The sequence below is a fragment of the Diabrotica virgifera genome, chromosome 8, assembly GCF_917563875.1.
Source record: "Diabrotica virgifera virgifera chromosome 8, PGI_DIABVI_V3a".
NCBI classification, from domain to species: domain Eukaryota; kingdom Metazoa; phylum Arthropoda; class Insecta; order Coleoptera; family Chrysomelidae; genus Diabrotica; species Diabrotica virgifera.
Genome location: NC_065450.1, coordinates 43,862,795 through 43,884,773, shown reverse-complemented (window position 1 = coordinate 43,884,773; position 21,979 = coordinate 43,862,795). Strand labels below are relative to the sequence as shown.

Sequence of the window (21,979 nt, the reverse complement as noted above, 5' to 3'; positions counted from 1 at the left end):
AATCATACGTGTTAGATGTATCCGTAGAATTCTCTATTTCCTCCGTGTTTTCAAAATTTGCAACCTCTCTGTCTTCTACGTCATTTGGCTCTATTTTCTTCCGTTCCATCATGGACCTAATGGATATTTCCTCACTTTTTGCCTCCTTTTTCTCGACGCATATATTTCTCTTGGAAAACACCACACTACGGCTAATTGTAATACGTTCTGTATCTACATTTAACAATCTTTATGCTTTTGATTCATCAGAATAACCTACAAATACCAGTGACTCACCTCTTGGATCAAATTTATCCTTCATTTTTTCTTTGGGAATGTGACTATAAACCGTAGACCCAAATATTTGCAAATTCGACACATTCGGTGTTACTTTATGCCACAATTCATAGGGCGTTTTTTCTTTCGACTTAGTAGGTAATCGATTTTGCAAATAATTGGCTGTCACTATCGCTTCCCCCCAAAATTTCTTTGCTAAACCCGCATCGATTAGCATGCACCTAGTCATTTCAACTAGAGATCGATTCTTTCTCTCTGCAACCCCGTTCTGTTCTGGAGAGTACCCTGCTGTATATTGAATTATTATACCTTTACCCTTTAAAAATTCCCTTAAATTATTATTTACGTACTCGCCACCCCTATCTGACCTAATTACTTTTGGAACCCTACCTAACTGATTACTCGTAAATTCTATAAACTCTTTTATACATTGTATCTAGAAAAATCATCAATTAAAGTCAAAATATAACGTTTACCCCCTGGAGTAGCAGTCTTCATGGGCTCGCAAATATCCGAATGTAATAAGTCAAGAATATTAAATGTATTGCTATGAGAAAATTTTGGAAAACTCTTACGTAAAATGTTACCTTTCATACAGCATTCACAAGTTTCCCTAATCCTACAGTCTGTCATATCAATCCCGACTGCCATTTTCTTTTCCATTAAGTGTTTGACTGCATCCATGTCCCTGTGTCCAAACCGTCTATGCCATGTATGTTGACAGTTGCTGGAGTGCTCCAAAACACTCAATCCATGGTCCACAGTTGAAAGTTTGTATAAGTCCGGTGAAGGCACCGCACTCGCGACGACTTTTCCGCGTAAAACGATTTTACACTCGTTTTTATCGAACTGCACATTATGCCACGCACTTGTTAGCTTTTTCACCGAAAGCAGATTTGAGTCTAATCCCGGCACATACAACACATTGTCGATTTTTAAATTTTCCACTCCCGATCCAGTCATGCACTCAATAAGTCCTGTTCCTATACCCTGAACCTCGGAGTATTGCCCTTTCTCCGCCAAACTTACAACACCCTTTCTGCTACCGTCAAATTGGGTATAGAATCCTTTGTAATTAACCATGTGGCTCGAAGCTCCTGAGTCCACATACCACGAAGCAGAATTCCTTTTTCCGTCCCTTGAGCTATAATTGACCATAAAACATGCATCATCAGTACCTTCAGTGACTTTATTGGCCTTTTCCTTTTTAAATGCTTTGTACTTAAAGCAATATCGTTTAAAATGGCCCTTACGGTTACAAAAATAACACTGCCTTGCTTCTGCCCTTGCAGTACCATTATTTTTGTTACCCTCATATACTGATTTCATCACCGACTCCTCCTGATTTCTTCCCAAAGCTCCCTGACGTCTCCTGTACTCATCTATTAATTTACTCGTAACAAATTCTAGAGTAAATTCACTCGATGGCCTACTTTCCAGCGCTGTAATCAAAAAACTGTATGAGTCTGGAAGACTTCCCAAGCAAAATTCCTGCAAAGAACCTGTCCTTAATTTCCTCCCCTAAGGCGGCCAGTTTATTCAACGATTCTAGGAATAAACTAATGTGTGCTTCCATATCACCATTCTCCTCTAGCGATAGCCTACAGATTTTCTTTAACAAAAAGACCATACTAGACAAACTTGATTTCTGATGATACTCCCTTAGCGCTACCCACGCATCGCGCGCGAATTCCCTGTTCCTGATATGCACTAATTGATTAATGTCAACAAGTAAGGCTATTGTTGACAAAGCCTTATCATTTTGTTTTTTCCAAGAACTGCTTCGGTCTGCTTCTAATGGTAACTCACTCGAAACTATTTCCCATAAATCAGCATTGATGAGCAACATTTTCACTAAATAACTCCACGACTGATAGTTCTGGCCGTTCAACTTTTCGACGATATATTTCGCACTTTCCGCCATTATGTATTCGGTTAACACGAAAACTTCGCGACTGTACACTTTTAATTATTATCTTAATACAGGTGAGCTAAAAACGTAACTGAGCCCAGAACCTATTAGAAATAGCAGATAATAAAAGGTACAAATAAAAGGTAAACAACTAACTATTTTATTTTAACCGAAAAACCGTAATATTACAATATACAAAGAAATTAAGACATGTGTTTCTACTACGAGATATTCTTACATACTAAATATCGAACGCAGAACTAACATACAGTTCTGGCATTCACATCCCTCGTAACATGATACTTTATGCAATTTTAGGTAAGAGTGTATCGCCCTAATGCATTCGGAGAAATGCCCGCCCACGAAGAAAGACTTCATGTGTCCATTGTAACACTAATAAAAATAGGCAATAATTTATAGTTGAATATTTCAACAAGGGGTAATTTTAGGAGTTGGTCAACAACTGTCAAGTCGGTCAAAACTACTAATCAAATTATTTTTTTTGTTTTTACCAATTTAATGACTGAAGTTCCAAACTGAATGCACTTTTTAAAACATTTTAATACATCGATATTTAAACTCGAGTAAACTCGAGCCAGAGAGATAAAGAAAAACGGGATTTGAAAACAAAAGAAGATTAGCTGATCAACTGCGTAGATTGAAAAGACAAAACATATAAACAAACAATTAATTAACATGGAAATAAACTTTAGAACACGAAATGCATATAAATTAAAACCAAAAACTAATATGTGCAGGAATAAAAAGGAAAAATAACGAGCAACAATAAAGAAATTAAAGAAACTTGGAAAACACATTTTGAAAAAGTGCCGACCGAAAGCTCTCAAAATGATGATGTAGAACACAAAACATAAACTGTTGGAAGAAGCAGAAAATGAAGTCAAAATAAATTTTAAAATGTAATTGTCATTACTAGGGAGCCGATTTATATGAGAGCAATTTTGATGAAATATGTGCATACATATTATGCAGTAAAAAATTACGAAATGTGCCCAAGATATTCACAATAATTTCAAAAAATGCAAATTTTGAGTAACCAAATATTTATCTACAATAACATGAATATATCGATTTTCCACTATCTTCTTGATTTTTTTATGGTATCGTTATAAATTTGAGGTACGTAATTTTTTCTCAATGAACTTTCATCGGGAACACTGTTCTTGCAATAATATATTTCCAAAAAAACCTTTAAACATAGGATTTTCCAGTATTTTTTAAATCCGAATTAAATTTATATTGTTTATTGGATGAAGTCATCAACGATTATCTATTATCAACATATTACAGGTCAGAAAACAATGAGAATTATTAGGGTAGGCCTCTGAGAGTGAGGGTAGATGTATATCTATTTTTTTGTTAGATGATGATACATTCTTACGATATAAGGAAATACGTATGGCGAATGATGACCTTAAAGATGATTTAAAATTGAAATTCCTGTTAATAGTCATGAATATTAGTCATCATAATGCACGTTTTCAATTATATTCGAGATGGAATTAATTGAAAAAAATTGGGACGTTAGGTAGGTGATGCTTCGTGTAATGACTAATTTGAGTACATTAGAGTAGGTACTACATCCTTGAGAATTTTATTTAATGTGTGGAATGTGAGTTACCGTAGTTCATTAACATAATATACATATATTAACATTATTAAATAACTAATAGAAATTAGGAAAATATAGAAATATTTCGTATAGACTAGGGTAAGACAAAAATATACCCTGTTCGTGACACTTCAGCAGCCAGGGCACTGAAGAGTTTTTTCGACAGGTAATACCTATAGGAACAAATTGTAACTATATCCGGCCGGCCATTTTTATTTATAAACAATTAACTGTCAAAAAATGGCATTTTCCCCTTTTTTCAAATCAACGGAAAACAGTGAAACTTATGATTTTTTAGTACAAATATCTTCGAGATTATGGAAAAAGCTTTAAAATAACTGTTGTAAAAATTAGTGTTCAGCTTTGAAATTTTTGTCGAATGAGGATTCTTTGGTGCTTAATATATGAGAAAAATTTCAAAGCGATTCATTCAATTGTTTAAATTTTATTCAAATTGTTTATCCCAGAGAGCATTTTTTTTTGCAATAACATAAGTCAGAAAAAAATGACGTTAGAACCATTTCACAGGTGTCAAATGAAAGAGCATGAGCTACATTTTCAACATGGTTTAAAAAAGTAAATAAAAAATGCATTTATTAGTAATAAATAATTATGCAAAAGTATCGTCAATTTTTCTTTATAAACTTTTTGAATAACTTGTTCCAAAAAAATTAACTTTTTACTCTGTTTTAAGTGTACAACTACCAAGTAATGTTATTTATATGATAATTAATAAAAAATTTTAATAAATATATATAATTTCTTATATAATAAAATAAAAAGTTTATAAGAAAAGATTTTCGATACTTTTGCATAATTATTTATTACTAATAAATGCATTTTTTATTCACTTTTTTAAACCAAGTTGAAAATATAGCTCATGCTCTTTCATTTGACACCTGTGGAATGGTTCTAACGTCATTTTTTGCTGACTTATGTTATTGCAAAAAATGCTCTCTGGGATAAACAATTTAAATAAAATTTAAACAATTGAATGAATCTCTTTGAAATTTTTATCACATATTAAGCACCAAAGAAACCTTATTTGACAAAAATTTCAAAGCTGTACACTAATTTTTATAACAGTTATTGCGAAAATATTTTTTTTTTGCAATTCCGACCTTTTTTCGCAATTATGTTAACAATAAATGAGTGTATATCAAACTTTGTAATGCATCGTTTTAAAGCTTTTTCCATAATCTCGAAGATATTTGTACCAAAAAAACCATAAGTTTCCCTGTTTTACATTGATTTGAAAAAAAAAGTGAAAAATGTCATTTTTTGACACTTAATAGTTTATAAATAAAAATGGCCGCCAGATCCTACGCAGGGAGTAGTTACAATTTGCTCTTATAGGTATTACCTGACGAAAAAAGAATGTATGTGTACTTTATACGCACGTAAGAAGTTATACTTCTATTATAATATAATTTCAACGAAATAAATATACCTACTTAACAGTTACAATACAAAACATTAACAATAATTACCAAAAATGAACCAAAACGCAATGCCAAATATTAAAAAAAAAAAGAAAAAATATTAATCGTCCGGGATTTGAACCCGCAATCTCGCGATTTTTTTATCTCTGGTCCAATGCTCTACCAACAAGGCCATCAAGCCGCATGCCAGTTACCTTTCAGATATACATAATTATACATCACAGTGACAAGTGAAATATAAAAATAGATGTTTTATTATTTTACGCCCAAGGAAGACAAATACAAAGACACAAAATTATAATAAAAAACATTTTTAAACCACCTTTTTCAAATTGCGTAAGTTGTATTATTAATATTAATGTTAATAAATGAAATATAAATATTTTGACGTTTCACAATTTGACAATTCACTTTTAACTGCAGTGCCTTAAAATTTTTAAAGCACTAGTGCCTTAAAGTAGCATTTTTAACACTCCTATGGAGTCCTAAAAATTGCATTTTTAACACGAATTATGAATGTTCTTTGGAAAAACACTTTTTTAAAAAACTAAACTTCACAATTAAAACTTTTAATTCGACACACAAAGATTTTAGTGACAACTCAATAATTTAAAATCAGACTGAAAAATATTGATTTTTACATGGTGTTTTATAATTTTATAATTGCTGATCTTGCTGTCCAATACGTCGCAATTAGGTCCAGAATGTTCAAGCGGTAGACTCGTGTTGACTCCACGTGGTAGAATTTACTGGATGGTAGCGGTCATTGTACTGTAACTACTCCATCCCCTGAAGAAGTTTTGTGAGGGACGAACAGAACTGTTGAGTTGGCCTCTTCTGGAGTTTCGTCGCTAGAGTTGGGCTTTTTGTTATTTGTTTTATACCTGTAACATATATAGAGGCAGATTATTGTAATTAAGATATATAAAGGAGTCATCCAAAAATGGTTATGGCTATGGTTCCATAATTTCGGGTTAATGGTCTCTAGATGTTCCTCTTCCTTAGAGAGTTCATGCAGTTTGTCTAAGGGGATGTGATCTATTCTTAATGGTTTGAATTTAATCGCTGGTTGAATATCTATGGTCCTAATTTTGGGAAGCATTAGTGGTTCCTCTGGGATGGTTGTTCTTGAATTTATGTAACTCTGGATTGGGGTCTTGAATTCACATCTGGGTGGAAGATTGATGAGATAAGTTCCTTTTAGGCCTAAAATTTTTGTCGTAGAACATCGAGTTGTAATTTTGGTTGATTCGGGGAATATTCCTATATAGTGGGCATCTGATAGTCTTTGTATGATGACATCTCGAGTTTGGACGGGGGTGTATTGGCAAGAAGCTTCTTGGGTGCTCAACTGCAGGATTTGTTTGATACAGTCGTCAGTTTTTGTTGCTTCCAGCATTGTTCCTTCTTGGCAAAGATATCTTGTGTCGATTCGGGCACATGGTTCTTCCAAATATTGAAAGGATTTTTCGCTTATGAGGAGATATGGCTCGGGAGGAATGATTGTAGTAGAATTTGCGGTAGGTATAGGAAATAAATGATAATAAGTAAAGGAATTAGGATGTAGGACAGGAAAATGAAGGATAAATATAATAGTATTGTTTGAATAATAGGCGTCTACTTTGATGATGTCGTAGTACTTTAGGATGTCTTCGTCTTCGATGTACACAAGCTGGTCTGCCTTATGGTGCTCTAGCATTTTATTGATTATCCATTTTATTTCGTCTTTCTTGATCACACTGTTATGGAGAGTGTTTACACGAGAAAATGTAATGGCTTCTTCTAGGTCATTAAGTAACTGAAGTATAATTTGAAGGGTCAAATTTAATTGGTCCAGAACATTCCTTGCTTGCAAATAATGATTGAAGTCAAAAATAAATGTATTGAGGTTCGTGCTGATATTATTTACTTCTTCTGCTATTATTTCTTGGTTGTGTGTTAGTAATGTGATAGTTTCGTTAAACTCTTTTATAATCTTCTTGTTCAGGCTAATGTGACGATTAAGATGATTTATAAGATTTTCCTGATTCGTCTGTAAGGTTTCTATAGCATTGTTGTATTTTTCTGCGTCATCTTGATCTAAATTTCCAGAAATTGCTTTGATAATGCTTCCTAGTCCATTAATTAGCCCTCTTCTTGTTCTGCTATAGGGGTAAATTGTTGAGAATTTTTCTTGAGCTGATTTCAATTGGTATCTAAGAGCTTGGTCAAAATTTTGTAAACTGCTAAAATACGGATGGCTAAGTCCATTTTGAATTGCTGTGGTCACTGCATCGTACTGGGTTTCAATTCTGTCCAATTCTTCTTTTATTGGTAGTAGTTTGAAAAAGTGTATAAAATCGTGTGTGCTAGTATGAATCTTTGCTTGTCCCAGGTTGAGGGGAATTATTCCTGGGTTGTCTTTCAGGTCCTTGATCTTCACTTCTTCTCCCATCGTCAGGGTGATCCTGTGGGGAAGGTTCAGAATTAGTTTTTGACTTAGGTTGATGTTTTATATTTTTCTTGTGAACTGTAGCTTTTGATGTGTTTACAGTCACTTCGTTATTTCTTTTTATATATTTTGCGGAATATCGCGGAAGTAATTTATTTCTGGTAACTGTTTTTCGTGTATAGATTTTTGTGCTTGGTTTATACGTAATAGGGTCCTGTCTCGATTTGTTTCTATTTTCGATGACTTTATTTTTATTCTCTTGTATATGCTGGTTTACTTCCTTGTATAATTCCTTTGTTATCTCTCTATGATTCTGAATATAATTATTCAGTATTACTTTCTGTATGTCAACGTCAAAGGGATCTTTTGCGTCGATATGGCCGTTTAATATGTCAATGGGTCGTAACTTCGTTGCGGAATGTATGGAATTATTGTACCCAATTATAGCGTATAGCATTTGTTCTTTTATCGGGAGCTTTGCCTTGGTGTTCCTTAGGATTCGAAGATGTTCGATTAATGTAGAATGAAATCTCTCAATCATCCCGTTGGATTGCGGATTCTCTGGTGTCGTGTAGTGGATTGAGATTTTATGGGAGTCTACAAATTCTTGTATCACTCCATTTTTGAATTCCGTACCATTATCGGCTACTATCATTGTTGGGAGTCCATGATGGGTTATAAAAATTAGTAGGGCGTTGAGTACATTGATTGCGTTTCCTCCATTTATTGGATAGGCTTGTCCATACTTCGAAAATGCGTCTATTATGGTTAGAAACTTCTGTCCATCAGCCTGGAATAAATCGATGTGAACTATTTCCAGTGGTTTAGTGGGAGTTGGTGTAACCATAAATTTTGGTTTGGGAGGAAGTCTGTCATATTTATTTTCTTGACATATATCGCAGAAGTTTATGATATCTTCTATGTCTTTCTTCATATTAGGCCAGTAATATTTTCTTCTTATTTGGCTTTCTGTTTCAGCTATTCCTCTATGGTTCGTTTTACCTTCATGATAGTTTTTTATAATTTCCTTTTGTTGTTCTTCTAGGTTAACATCTTCCAATAAAAGATTACATTTTACTAAGTCATATGCGTTGTTTTTAAAAGTTTTTCTGATAATTTCGCAAATTTCTGCAAAAATTTCTTCTTCTGCTTCAAATAAAATTGCATACTTCTTTTTCGGGTTGAGGTGTTCCTTAAAAATTTTTATGGTATCAGCTTTTAGCTGATCTTTCGATAGCTGGATATGGTAACGTCTTTTATTCGGAAAGGTTTGTATAATTGCTGGAGGTCGTGGATTGTAGTTGACGATTTTGACTATAATTTGGTTATTGTAGAAGTTAAGTGGTTTTTCCGAAATAGGTATACCAAGAATTGGGTTTTCTACTGCTGTATGTATTGTTTCATTTCCGTCTTCATCCATGTTTTGATCTTCGTTTTCAACAGTGTCTTCTTGGATGTTTTGATCTTCGTTTTCAACAGTGTCTTCTGGGATGTTTTTTTGGATTAATTCTGTTGCTTTTTCTTCTACAATCTCGTCGATTATTCGATCTGCATCTGGATTATTAGTCGTTGACCATCCATCGTCTTCCATGTCTACTAAGTCGTCAAGGACTTCCTTAATTTGTGAATCGATGTCCTTAGTTTCCTTTGTGTGAATTTCGATTCGAGACAGTGCGTCGGCATTGGTATTAGCTTTTCCTTTTTTGTAAATTACCTCGTAGTCAAATTCTTCTAATTTTAATCTCCAGCGTACTAGTTTGGAGTTGGGTTCCTTTAGGGAAAATAGATATTGCAAGGGACGGTGGTCTGAAAGTATTTTAAATTTCCTTCCAAATAGGTAGGGTCGGAAATACTTAGTTGCCCACACCATTGCTAGCATTTCCTTTTCTATTGTTGAGTATTTGGTCTCAGTTTCATTTAGTGTCCTGGAAGCGAAGGCAATTGGTTTATCACTGCCAACTGGTCCTTGGGAAAGTACTGCTCCGATAGCAAAATTGCTGGCATCTGTTGTGAGGTTAAACGGTTTGGAAAAATCTGGATATTGCAATAAAGGCTCATTCATTAATAATTTCCTGCATGTTTCAAAGCATTCTACGAATTCGGGTGTATGTTCGATCTTTGCGTCCTTTTTCAAGCATCTTGTTAGAGGTTTTGTGATTTTTGCGAAGTCTCGAATAAACTTTCTGTAATATCCCAAGAGTCCAAGGAATCCTCTAATTTCTTTTGCTGTTTTCGGTATTGGATATTTTTCTATTGCTTCAATTTTCGCTGGATTCGGTTTTATTCCTTGTTGTGTGACTACGTGTCCCAGAAAATTAACTTGCTTTTTTAAAAATTCGCATTTGTCAACTTGGATTTTTAGTCGGGCTTCTCTTAATCGTTGGAATACTTTTGTGAGATTTACTATGTGTTCCTGTAATGATGTTGAGTATACTATTACGTCATCCATATAGACGAGACATATTTCTCCTTGAAGTCCCTTCAATACGTTGTCCATCATACGTTGGAACGTGGACGGAGCGTTCTTAAGTCCAAATGGCATTCTTAAATATTCATAGTGTCCATTTTCCACATTAAATGCTGTTTTGGGAATGTCTTCTTCAGCCATCTCGATTTGATGAAATCCGCTCGCTAAGTCGAGGGTCGTAAAATATTGACATCTTCCCAATTTGTCCAAAATATCGCTAATGTGAGGAATTCTGTATCGGTCGTCAATTGTCTTCTCGTTGACCTTTCTATAATCTACCACTATCCTCCACTTTATTTTACCGGATGAATCTGGTTTCTTTGCCACGACCCAGATGGGCGAGGACCATGGCGATTGGCTTGGTCGAATGATCCCTTGCTCTAACATTGAAGAGATTTGTTTCTTTACTTCTTCTTTGTGCACATACGGATACCGGTATGATTTCGTATATACAGGCTCTTCATCCTTGGTTTTGATGTGGTGTTTAACTTCGTTAGTAAAGCTGAGAGGAGTGTCTGGTTGATGAAATATATCGGAGAATTTTCGGCATAGTTGACGAACTTGATCCTCTTCTTCTTCGTTAAGATGTTCAGTTTTAATTAAGTCGTCGATATCTTGTCTGTAGTCTGGTCCGGAGGTTGTTTCCATGGAATATATATGGAAATCTTGAATGTCTATTTCCTGGCTTTCGAGTGGTTCCATAAGAGAAAGGTGAATGGGATCTGACGTGAAGTTGGCAATTTCGGTCCAGGCGAGGTGGTTCTCGGCGTTAGTAAGGGCTTCTCGTACTACGACGCCTTGTACTTTTTGAGTTGGAATAATGATGGTTCCTTTTTCTTCTTTGACTGGAATTTTGACTTGGCTAATTGAATTTGGTTCCAAATGGATGGAATAAAATTGTGTTTTGTTTGTTTCATAATATTTGATAGGGATTGTAGAATCTTTTGTAACTAGAAGTGATTTAGGAAAGTTTAATTGGGCTTCGAAAAGTTTTAGATTATCGAGGCCAATAAGACCATCGAAAGTTTTGTGAAACTTGAAGAGATAAAATTTCATTTTGCTGTCAGAATTAAATTCTGAAAATGAAGGAATTTCAGCACAATATTTTTGGGAATAATTTTGAAAAATTGATGTGACGATGAAGGGTTCGTGTTTTATATAATTTGGAAAATATGAAGAAGCTATTTCTGGATTAAGAAATGACTTTGTGGATCCTGTATCGATTAAAAGTCGTAAAGAAGGCTCAGAAATTTCGATGTAAGGTAGCTCCTTCTTGTCGGGAAATGAATGAAGTTCAATTACGTTTCGGCTGCTTCTGGTGGGTCCTCTCGAAAATTTACGTTTTCTTCGTATTCGGTTGGTTGATTTTCGTATGTATCTTGTAGAAAATTGTCGTATTCGGGTTCATAGTAATCATTGTAGTCGGCATTCTCTTCTTGCTCATCTCCGTGGCATTGTATATTGTAAAGTTCTTCTACGGTGAATTTTGGTTGTGCTCGGTAATTTGGTGTAAATTTTTGACGGCCTCCGGTTGTGGTTTCTGATATTCCACTCATAGGTGTTGGTCTAGGCTGCTTTGGCTGTCCGGGTTTGGGTGCCCATACATTTGACTGGTTCTGGGTCCTGAATGCTGGAGGGTTTGAATTTTGTCTAAATTGGTTGAAGTTTTGTTGTCGATGGGGTTGTTGAAACTGATTCTGTGGGTAGAATTGCCTGATTGGTTGCTGCCATTGCGGAGGTGCAAAATTTTGCTGTTGATAAAATGGTTTTTGGACAGGTAAAGGCATTTGCTGTCTCTGAGGTCGGCGTTCTTGATAATTTTCGCTTCTTCCTGATGTTGAAGGTTGACTTATTTGATTTTTTTGAAGATATCTAACATTATTTTCTTCCTGTACGTATTGTATCGCCGTAGCTAAACTTCCTGGTCTCATTGCTCTGATAACAGAGCCCATTGGTTCTCGTAGGCCTGCTAAAAATGTTGTAAGAGCTTGTTGACGGAAAAATTCCTGTTTGCTTCTTTTAATGTCGGCATTTACAGTATGTAATTCTAAGTAATTGTTGATACAGCTTAAAAGTCCCATTATTTTTTCGTAAAAATGCATGATAGATTCTGTTGCTCCTTGTCTTAAATTTACTAAGTCTCTTGTAAGCGAATTTTCGTCTCTTTGGTCTCCAAAATTTTGAATTAATGCATTTTTTATTTCGTCAAAAGTTTCGCATCCATATACAGATATAACTTCTTTGGCTCTACCTGTTAATTTACTTATAATACCATGAAGCAAAAATTTATTTTGGATATTAGCTGCATTTAGTCTATCATAATAATGGTTTAGAAGTATTGTAGAAACTTTAATAAATTCATGTAGTTCATTTGGGTTTCCGTCGAAATTTGGAAGAATGCATAAATTTTTCACGTCAAATTGTGGAACTGCCATATTTAAAAAAATTTCAATATATATAGTCAATAGTAAAATACGTATAGTAATTTCAAATATATCAATCTTAACTGCTTATTATTTATCTATTAATCTCTAGTGTTTATTAATATATAGTATTTATTAAGCTATTCAAATTTTTTTTTTAAATAAATTTCTAAATCTGGCTCTAAAGTCAATCTAAGGACTTAGAGGAGATATTTCTAAATTATTTTAATCTTTCTATTAATTTATTCAAATCTTTGTTTTTATCTTCTTAATCTAGCTCTGATTCAATCTAAGGACTCAGAGGAGTCTGATTTAATAATATCTCTTTCAAAAATTAATCTTCTTAATTCTAAGTAATAATAAAAATCGCTTACAGGATAAAGACGATGCCGATGTGCATTCCTTTGCTCCTGAAGGCTCCTAACTTCTATTTCTAACTGCTAATTCCCTTGGGTGAACTCTGCAACGGTTTCCCTGGGGCTGGTTCTTGGAACAGTGGACAAACACTTAAAAGTGACGAGGATCTGTAAAGACTCTTCCACTTCCGTACTGACTCTGCGCCAATTATGAATGTTCTTTGGAAAAACACTTTTTTAAAAAACTAAACTTCACAATTAAAACTTTTATTTCGACACACAAAGATTTTAGTGACAACTCAATAATTTAAAATCAGACTGAAAAATATTGATTTTTACATGGTGTTTTATAATTTTATAATTGCTGATCTTGCTGTCCAATACGTCGCAATTAGGTCCAGAATGTTCAAGCGGTAGACTCGTGTTGACTCCACGTGGTAGAATTTACTGGATGGTAGCGGTCATTGTACTGTAACTCACGTTTGTAGAAAAATATATTTAAAAACACTAATATATTCTTTCCACACCTTTTCTGGACTGATACATACATAAATTAAAACATTTTGAAGTATAACTTCAAAAATATAATATGAAAACTATTTAAAAAGGCAGTATAACTATTAACTAACGTTTGTTGTTTCTCTTCCCACAAATTTTAAAACGCAACAACCATACATAACCAAACCGTCAACCGTCCAAACCACAGCTGCGCTACAGCTACCATATTGGATAATTTTTGACATGTCATTTGAACATCCAATCAGAACAAAGTTATAATGAGCATGCGCCGGGAACGTAGGTTCTAACATATAAAAATTCACCCTCATATCGCGCGTAAAGAAGTATAACTTCAAAAACGCTTCAGTACCCTGGCTGTTCAAGTGTCATGGACAAAACCTTATTACCCTGGACTAGTATATTATGTATCTACATAACATGGAGAATAAAAATGAAAACAGTAAATTTTTATTTTTTTTTAATTTTCGCAAGCATATTCTAAATATTTTTATTTATTGGATTACACGGTGTGTGCTACCTAGTTCTTGCCCTTCTTGTTTTCTTTTCTCTTTGAGTAGAGATATCTTCGGAGATTTTGTATTTTTATTAGTATTTTTTTCAATTTTTTTTGTCTGTTCTACATTTTTGTATTGCTATCACAGGTATTTTTACTGTTTATATCTTGAAAGTGTATGGGTAAAAGGCATGCCGGTATAATAGGTACAAGAATAAAAAGCCGCTAAACGCCGTAAAAATGAGTGGCGCATAGAATATTCCAGCTACAAAAAAGCTGATATGAATATTACGAGGCGCGAAAATGTATTTTCATTTTGATGCAAAACAAAATTCTAGTTTTATTTTAAAGGATTTTTTCATAATATTTGCCCAATTTGAAGTAAAACGCGCCACAAAAGAGTAACTTTGATACAGTTTGAATTTTGAATCTCTTTTGTGGCGCTTTTACTTCAAATTTAACAAACATTATGGAAAAATCTTTTAAAATAAAACTGAAATTTTGTTTTGCATCAAAATGAAAATACAATAATACATAATCGGTATAACCGATTTTCAAAATGCGTTGGAAAGGTAATGATCAGTACTATTAGAAGCCACAAAGGTCGGAGTTAAATTTTCGAAGTTTTTGGGAGTTCTGGGGACGAGAACGAAAAACAGACCCTAAATAGGAAGGACCGTAAAATCCACACTCTTGGACCAAAATGGATGGTTGACATATGGATGGGTGAGTCTTTTCCTGAACTTTAAGATGGGAGTTGGCCCAATTTTCAATTCAGTCAGATTTAGAAAATCGAAAATTTCGTGTATATATAGTGTCGCGTGTAGGGGGTGTAGGTGTGCGCCACTGGCGAGAACTGCCGTTCTCTGGTAATTATGAGGAAGTGGACTAGTTGGCCAAAGATGGAATAAAGAAGGGTGAGATCCTAACTCAGATTTTATCGAGGGGTAAAATAAATGACGTTAAAACTAGAATATATAAACTATGGGAAAATCGATGGAATAGTATTTTTTTTTCTTCTTGATGAGCCTCTCCGTAACGAATGTTGGTGATCATCATGGCTATCTTCACTTTATCTGCAGCAACGCGGAAAAGCTGCACAGATGTTGTGTTGAACAAGGTTCTGAGGTTCTTTAACCAGGATGTTCTTTTTCTTCGTGGACCCTGCTTTACAACCATTTTCCTTGTAGGATGGCTTGTAAAAGGGCATATCTGGATCCATTTTTCATGATGTTTCCGAAGCATTCTAACAGTATTACTATTGGAACAGTATTTCAAGCATGTTAAAAATTTTATATTTTTCTTTGTATCAACAACTGCTTTCTGCCTCGTTGTCTGCCTGATTCTGTCTCGTTGTCACAATTTGGTGAATTTCTTGATAGCTGCTTCTGGATTTCTGCTCTCTATATGTCTCATTTACCTGAGTCTCTACGCCTTGATAAACCTAACGATATCTTCTCCTTTCAAAAGTTCTCTTACTTTGTAGTTCATCAGTTTTCTAAATTCATTATCACCTTAGTTTATTGGGTCTGCTATTCTCAGAATGATTTTTCTCTCTAGAATCCTTAATCTTACATCATCTTTCTGTGTCAGGTACATTATTTCAGCACCATATGTGATTAGTGGTCTAATAGCTGCTCTGAAAATTTTCAGTTTAGTATTCTAAGTTAACTTCTTAACTTTGATGTTGTATTTCCAAAATTAATAAGAGACATATATTATGTAGACCAATTAATATTAAATTCGACAACAAAAGTATGTTTTCCAATTAGTATAAAGTAGTTAGGTACTAAGTTTCCATGAGATAAGAATAATTAACTCAATAATAATTATTGACCATTTAAAAGAAATAAACATTGTTGTTTAAATGACAGTGTAAAAATAGGACCTGCTCCCAAGCCGTCTTTTCTTAAACACAAAAAACTAATAATAAATGGTTAAAAATGTTATTAATATAAAAATAATTAAAATTGTATCACCTCTAAAGAACGGTACGACCCTCCAAGATTTAATAAACCCCTCCTGTGCAAGCTGTCCAATTCCTAACTCAAGGAAAAGAAGTGGCAGTCCAATAAAAATAGTTAATATTAAATGTGCTATTAAAAATGGTAGTCCACCACGTATCATCGTCGTTTGTGGCAATCTGTACAAATTTCCTAATCCTAGTGCCATGGACATTGTGCAAAGTGTTGTGGATATATAGTACATCATCGTCTGACATGACTGAAATAAAAAAATCATCAATTAGTTACCTAATACATACGTTTCGCTAAAGTTTTAAAAGTTTTTAATCCTCAAGTGGTGGAGAGGGAATGCACTAACGGGTCCTAGAATCGGCGGGTATGTGGGAAAAGAATACCACCTCCAACCAAAACAGACCAATGTATGGCAGCCCTAACAGAAGAGTCGCTGGCTCTCCAGGTTGGAGGTTGGGCTAAAGGCCAAAAAGCTCTTCCTGTAAAAAGTCATATGTTACGAAATCTCAGGAAATATTAGTTGGATGGAACATACGACTACGACTCTAACGAAAAATGGAATTGAGATTAGGGACATGGAATACCCGAACCCTTTACAAAACTGAATCACTCAAATATTTAAGAGACATAGCATACACGTCCAAAGTAGATGACTTGGTACTGCAGGCAATGCGGATAGACGGAAACCGGCATTCTTGATAAGAGAACCCCTTCCATATATAATATGGTTTACTGTAAAGAGACCGAAATCATTAGACCGAAAGCAGTAGACCGAACTCATTAGACCGAAAAGCACTTTACCGAAACCTCACTAGACCGAACAGCAGAAGACTGAAAAGCAGTTCTTTTTACTTGTCGCAGTAAAAGAGATAAGACTAATGTAATTACAACTGAATGTTTTTTGGATGGTTATTATAAACAGTTAAAATGGTGTTAACGTCACTCTACCCTTAAATTATTTTTACCTTCACTAATTTGTTTAACGCATAAAAATTATTTCATATCAGACTGTACAGAGTAACAATTTACACAGTCTATATATAAAATAATACAAAAAAATACAATAAACAAAAAGACAGATATACAAAATCTTAGCATAATTTACTGCAAACCTTTTAAATTTATTTACCATTTCGGTCTAATGCTGTTCGGTTTAGTGAGGTTTCGGTAAAGTGCTTTTCGGTCTAATGAGTTCGGTCTACTGCTTTCGGTCTAATGATTTCGGTCTAATTGTCGTGTACCCTTCCATATATATTATAGCTGCAATGAAACTCAATACATAGATGGAGTCAGTGCCGGTTTAACCTAAATCGGGCCCTGGGCGCTGAATATTTAGGGTATATATTAATAATATAGGTATGCAAAGTCCGCAGATAGTGTGCTACTTTTTTTATAAAGAAAATGACGCCAGAAAATAGTGTTTTTTTTTTCAATTTTTGCTCTATAACTCCAAATATTTTAACTTTACACCAAAAATACCCAAATAAAAATTCACCATAATTAAATTCTGCATATAGACGTGTTTTTCCCAATTTACGTCGATGAAAACTTTCCCCGGAAAATGCGGGTTTTTCCAACAAAATCTTTAATTTTCAACTAAAATTTTGGATTAGTAATTGTTTATCAATAATTAAATAACTTGGTAATATAAAAGTTCTTTCTGTATACATTATAATTTCAGAAGCCGATGGAAATTGATTAAACAGTTTAGCAACAATTGAATTGTTTATTAAAAATTTACGGTCGCTATAATAACCACAATAATTATGATACATAAGAATAACTATGATTTTTGTATAAAAAGACACTGTACCTATTTAATTTACTTTACAGAATTGAAATTGGACTATTTAAGCGGCCTCAGGAATATTTTAAAATTATAAACAATTTTTTGGCTTATAAACAAATAGAATATCTCGGAAAATATTAAATTAAATTAAATCATAAAACGGTATTGGTAAAAAAGCGGCAGGACGCTTCTTTAAAAGAAAAAACGTTTAATTCTGATGAGTGGATCCTGAGATACAATCGGTCAAAGTTGACCGGCATTTACGGCAAACATATAAACAATAGGATCATAATTTTCAAACCGTCACCTTTTTATTTTTGTTCTCTTTCTCCACACCAATTTTCATATCTTTAAAATACTAATAACATATATTATTATAATAAAAACTATTGATATTACGAGAGAAAATTGCCAAAAATAGCAAAATTCCAATCAAAAATTAGGTTTGAGAAAATGTAATCTCAAAGTTCAAAATCGGTATACTTTAAAAAAATGCATTTTCTCTGCTTCCCATAGAGCAATTTTCTTCATTCTTTTTTTGTTCCCAAGTAACTCGAGTAGAGCTATCTAACTAACGCATTATTAAATGTCAAACTTGCTTTTGTTTTGTTATAATAAATTAATTGATTTATTATAACAAAATTTTATAATTTATTTAAATAAAGATTGTTTAAATAATTATACAGCTTTCAAATGAGAATATTTGTGTTTTAACGTTAAAAGGTACACTTCTAGTAAATTTATCTAAAAAGTCTACAACTGGAAAAGATATGTAGTTTTTTTCCTTATAAATAAATTAATCTATTATAACAAAACAAAAGGAAGTTTGACATTTAATAATTCTTTAATTAGATGGCTCTACTCGAGTTAATTGGGAACAAAAAAAGAATGAAGAAAATTGCTCCTTGGGAAGCCGAGAAAATGTATTTTTCTATGGATACTATACAATATGCAACTTCTCTCACTACTTATATACATTCAAAATGAACAATTCCTCATGCAGTGAGAAAAGTCGGCCTTTGCAGTGAGAAATATTTTTTCTCACGGGTTCTCCTACGGTTTTCCACACTATGATCGCCGTTTCCATGGTAACAAAATCTTACCAGGAATTATCTTTCAAAACTGTTCAAAATTATCAAGATGCAGTAGAAATAAACAAACCAAGACACTTTAAATGCTACTAGCAGCAGTCCCGAATCATAATTTACAATGTATATACATTTTAAATTCCAAATCATGATTTTCAAAGTTTATGCATTGTAAAATATATAAACTTTTAGAAATTATGATTCGGGAGTGCTCCTAGTAGCACTTAACGTGTCTTGGTTTGTTTATTTCTACTGCATCTTGCTTGTAAATTTAGTATAAGAATACTTACCTACTTTTTGAGTTATTTGCGAAGAAGCTCCTGAAAACTTTTTTTTTTTGTTGAAAAATGTTCATTTTCATTCATATGAAGTAACTCGAAAAGTATTGGCTGGACTACTTCTGTGGTGACATTGAAAAGTCTATTATATCCGAGTTCATTCCCATTCTTTTCTTAATCTCTATGTTATTTATGAAAATCATGTTATCTCTATGTATGGTACGGCCATGTACAGAGAATGCCAGATGACAGGATCCCTAAACAGATTTTGGCGTGGACACCACAAGGGAGAAGTAAAAGAGGAAGGCCGAGAAGAAGCTGGAGGGAGATAATTGAAAAAGAACTAGAGGAAAGAGAAAACAGAGAAGAATGGCGGTTAGGAGTCGGAAGGCGTCGAAGAACGCTGTAAACCGATAGTAGTAGTATGTTATGTCTATGTTATTAAATAAAATAACAAAATAGCCGAAAAAATATAAAAATAGATTACATTGGTTACAACACTTACGCTGATTTCTAAAAATTCTGGAAGATGATTTCCGATGGTGATATATAATTCACTGTTGAAACTAAATTAGATGATTCATACAAATAGAGAAAAACGATTTAGTGATTTACAATGGTGGAATTCAAGTTTGAATAATCGTTCTAGATGGAATCTTCACTCTTTATTGTTTGTATAGCTAAACCATCAGATAAATCATCTGCATTTCCCAGCAAGATTTAAATAACAAATTATCTGTGTAAGTGATCGCAAATGTGATAAAAACAACACTCTTCGGCTACAATTATGGGAAAAAACTTTTCGCTTTCAAATCTTGTCCAAAAGTGAATTTCCTCATAGCGAACCGTAAAGTACCTTTCCTCATTGTAAATGTGTAATGTCTTTAATATCAATAAAATCCCTAAATGGTCTACTGTTTTAATAGTAGCAGCGTGGGAATGATATTATGTAGCATTATGGAGTTTGAATTTATGTTATATTTCTTAATTAACAAATAAAAGTAGGCAACATGTTATATAATAGTGATCTACAAATGAAGTACAAATTACTAAATTGCGTTAAAAAGAAATTAAAAGACACGGCAAGACATGTTTTTTAAGTACTGTAGGTACGATTGACATAAATGACACATTTTTTACATAATTACCACAAAAAGTGTAATCGATGATATAATCATGAGACTAAAGTTGGTATTAGTGTCTTAAGTGATAAAATATTTCCTTTTGGAAAGAAAAATCTAATAATGTAGCGAGAAGGTACCTATTACTTTATTTTATTACTGTCCATAATTACGCCAGGGAAATAAGGCAAACATATACCATGTTCGGGACACTTGAGCAGCCAGGTTGAAAATGGGTTTTTTGGGTACTATATACCTAATACATTATAAATACAAAAATGCCCGTCACAGTTCGGACGGGAATTTTAGTTATTAACAAATAACGGTCAAAAATGGCAGTTTTTTCGTTTAAATCGCTACAGGTAAAAATAGGGTAATTAAATATCTTATTTATAGTATTCTCCTTGATGAGCAAAAGTTTAAAATGGCAGTTTTTAAATTTTGGTCCGATCATTTATTTGTTGCTTCGGAAATTGCAAAATAAGACTAAAATTTCGAAAATAAAAAATTTGCTATAACCTTTGCAAAAAAGACCTTAGGATTCTCATATTGCTAGAAAAGTTGAGTCAAACAGTCCATATAATGCACAACAATTTCAAGATGATTTCATTAGTTTAAATTTTATTCAGTTTGTTTATTCTAAATAGCTTTTTTTGTAATGTTATTGTTCAGAAATTAATAATAATATAGCAATTATGTGGAAACCACACGAAATAATAATAGTTATATTTCAAAGTATAGGTATATAAAAAAATCATTAAAAGTCATTTTAATCATTCCGAAAATATTTTATTAAATTAGAGTCATTCTTTGCTTATAAACAATTTAAATAACGTTGTTCTGAAGCTATTTCCTTGTGGCATTTTTATACATTTTTATACATTTTAAAGTCTTCTACTTTAAAATGTATAATACATGCCTGAATTGCCGATATAAATGAGTCAGATTAAATAAATTATTACAAGAATTTTTACTAAGCAACAACATTTTTGTTTATTTAGTATTATTTTGTATTTTGACAACGACACCCGACTTGGGCGTGGAAACGTTAATAAATTCATTTTTTTGGTAAAATTGTGGCTTATTTCCCATTGAAAATACTTCAATTTGTATAACTTTGTTAATATTGACTGTAGACTAAAACTACTTTGGGATTTGAAAATCTGGTATTTTTACACAAATTTTTAAAGAAAAACCTTTTGTCTAGGTTAATTACGGTCAAAGTTAGCCACTTTTTTTATTTAATTTATAGCTATTTTGTTTATAAAATTAGGCAACCTAACTAGCGCCATTTTAAAGTCGAAGGTATATAGTTTATGTTTAAAAGTTTGAGTAAACTTTGAGCTTTAACAAAGTGGTTAATAAAGCTTCAAAAATGATGTCCTAACGAAATCGATTCGTGGTCGGTGGAGGGGAATTATTAAAATTCGTGCACTCAAAAAATGAAATTGGTTCTTCAAAAGTTTGCTGCGATTAATATCTCCGGAGCTTGTTGATGGATTTTGATCATAATTTTTTAAATTGGTATGTACTCGTAGTATTGTAGAGTACGTTATGTACACTTATCCCCACCTAACATTACAAAATGTTAGGGCGAATCCCCCTTATCAATCAGGGTTATGAAAAATAGATTACGACCGATTCTAAGACCTACCGAATATACATGTATAATTTCATAAAAATCGGTCAAGCGGTCTCGGAGGAGTATGGCAACACTGTGACAGGAGAATTTTATAGATGGCCATTAAAAAATAGAGGTTGGTGATAAAAGAGTA

At 33.2% G+C, this 21,979-nt stretch overlaps 1 protein-coding gene across 2 annotated transcripts in view; it reads right to left on the bottom strand.

Moving 5' to 3' along the window:
- LOC126889930 (sodium-dependent nutrient amino acid transporter 1-like) overlaps positions 1 to 21,979 on the bottom strand; it is a 262,186-nt gene that overhangs the window by 31,584 nt on the left and 208,623 nt on the right. For both annotated transcript variants that reach the window (XM_050658672.1, XM_050658673.1), the window contains one exon: positions 15,932 to 16,175. In XM_050658672.1, coding sequence (XP_050514629.1) covers positions 15,932 to 16,175 — 244 coding nt within the window. The remainder of the gene's footprint in view (positions 1 to 15,931; positions 16,176 to 21,979) is intronic.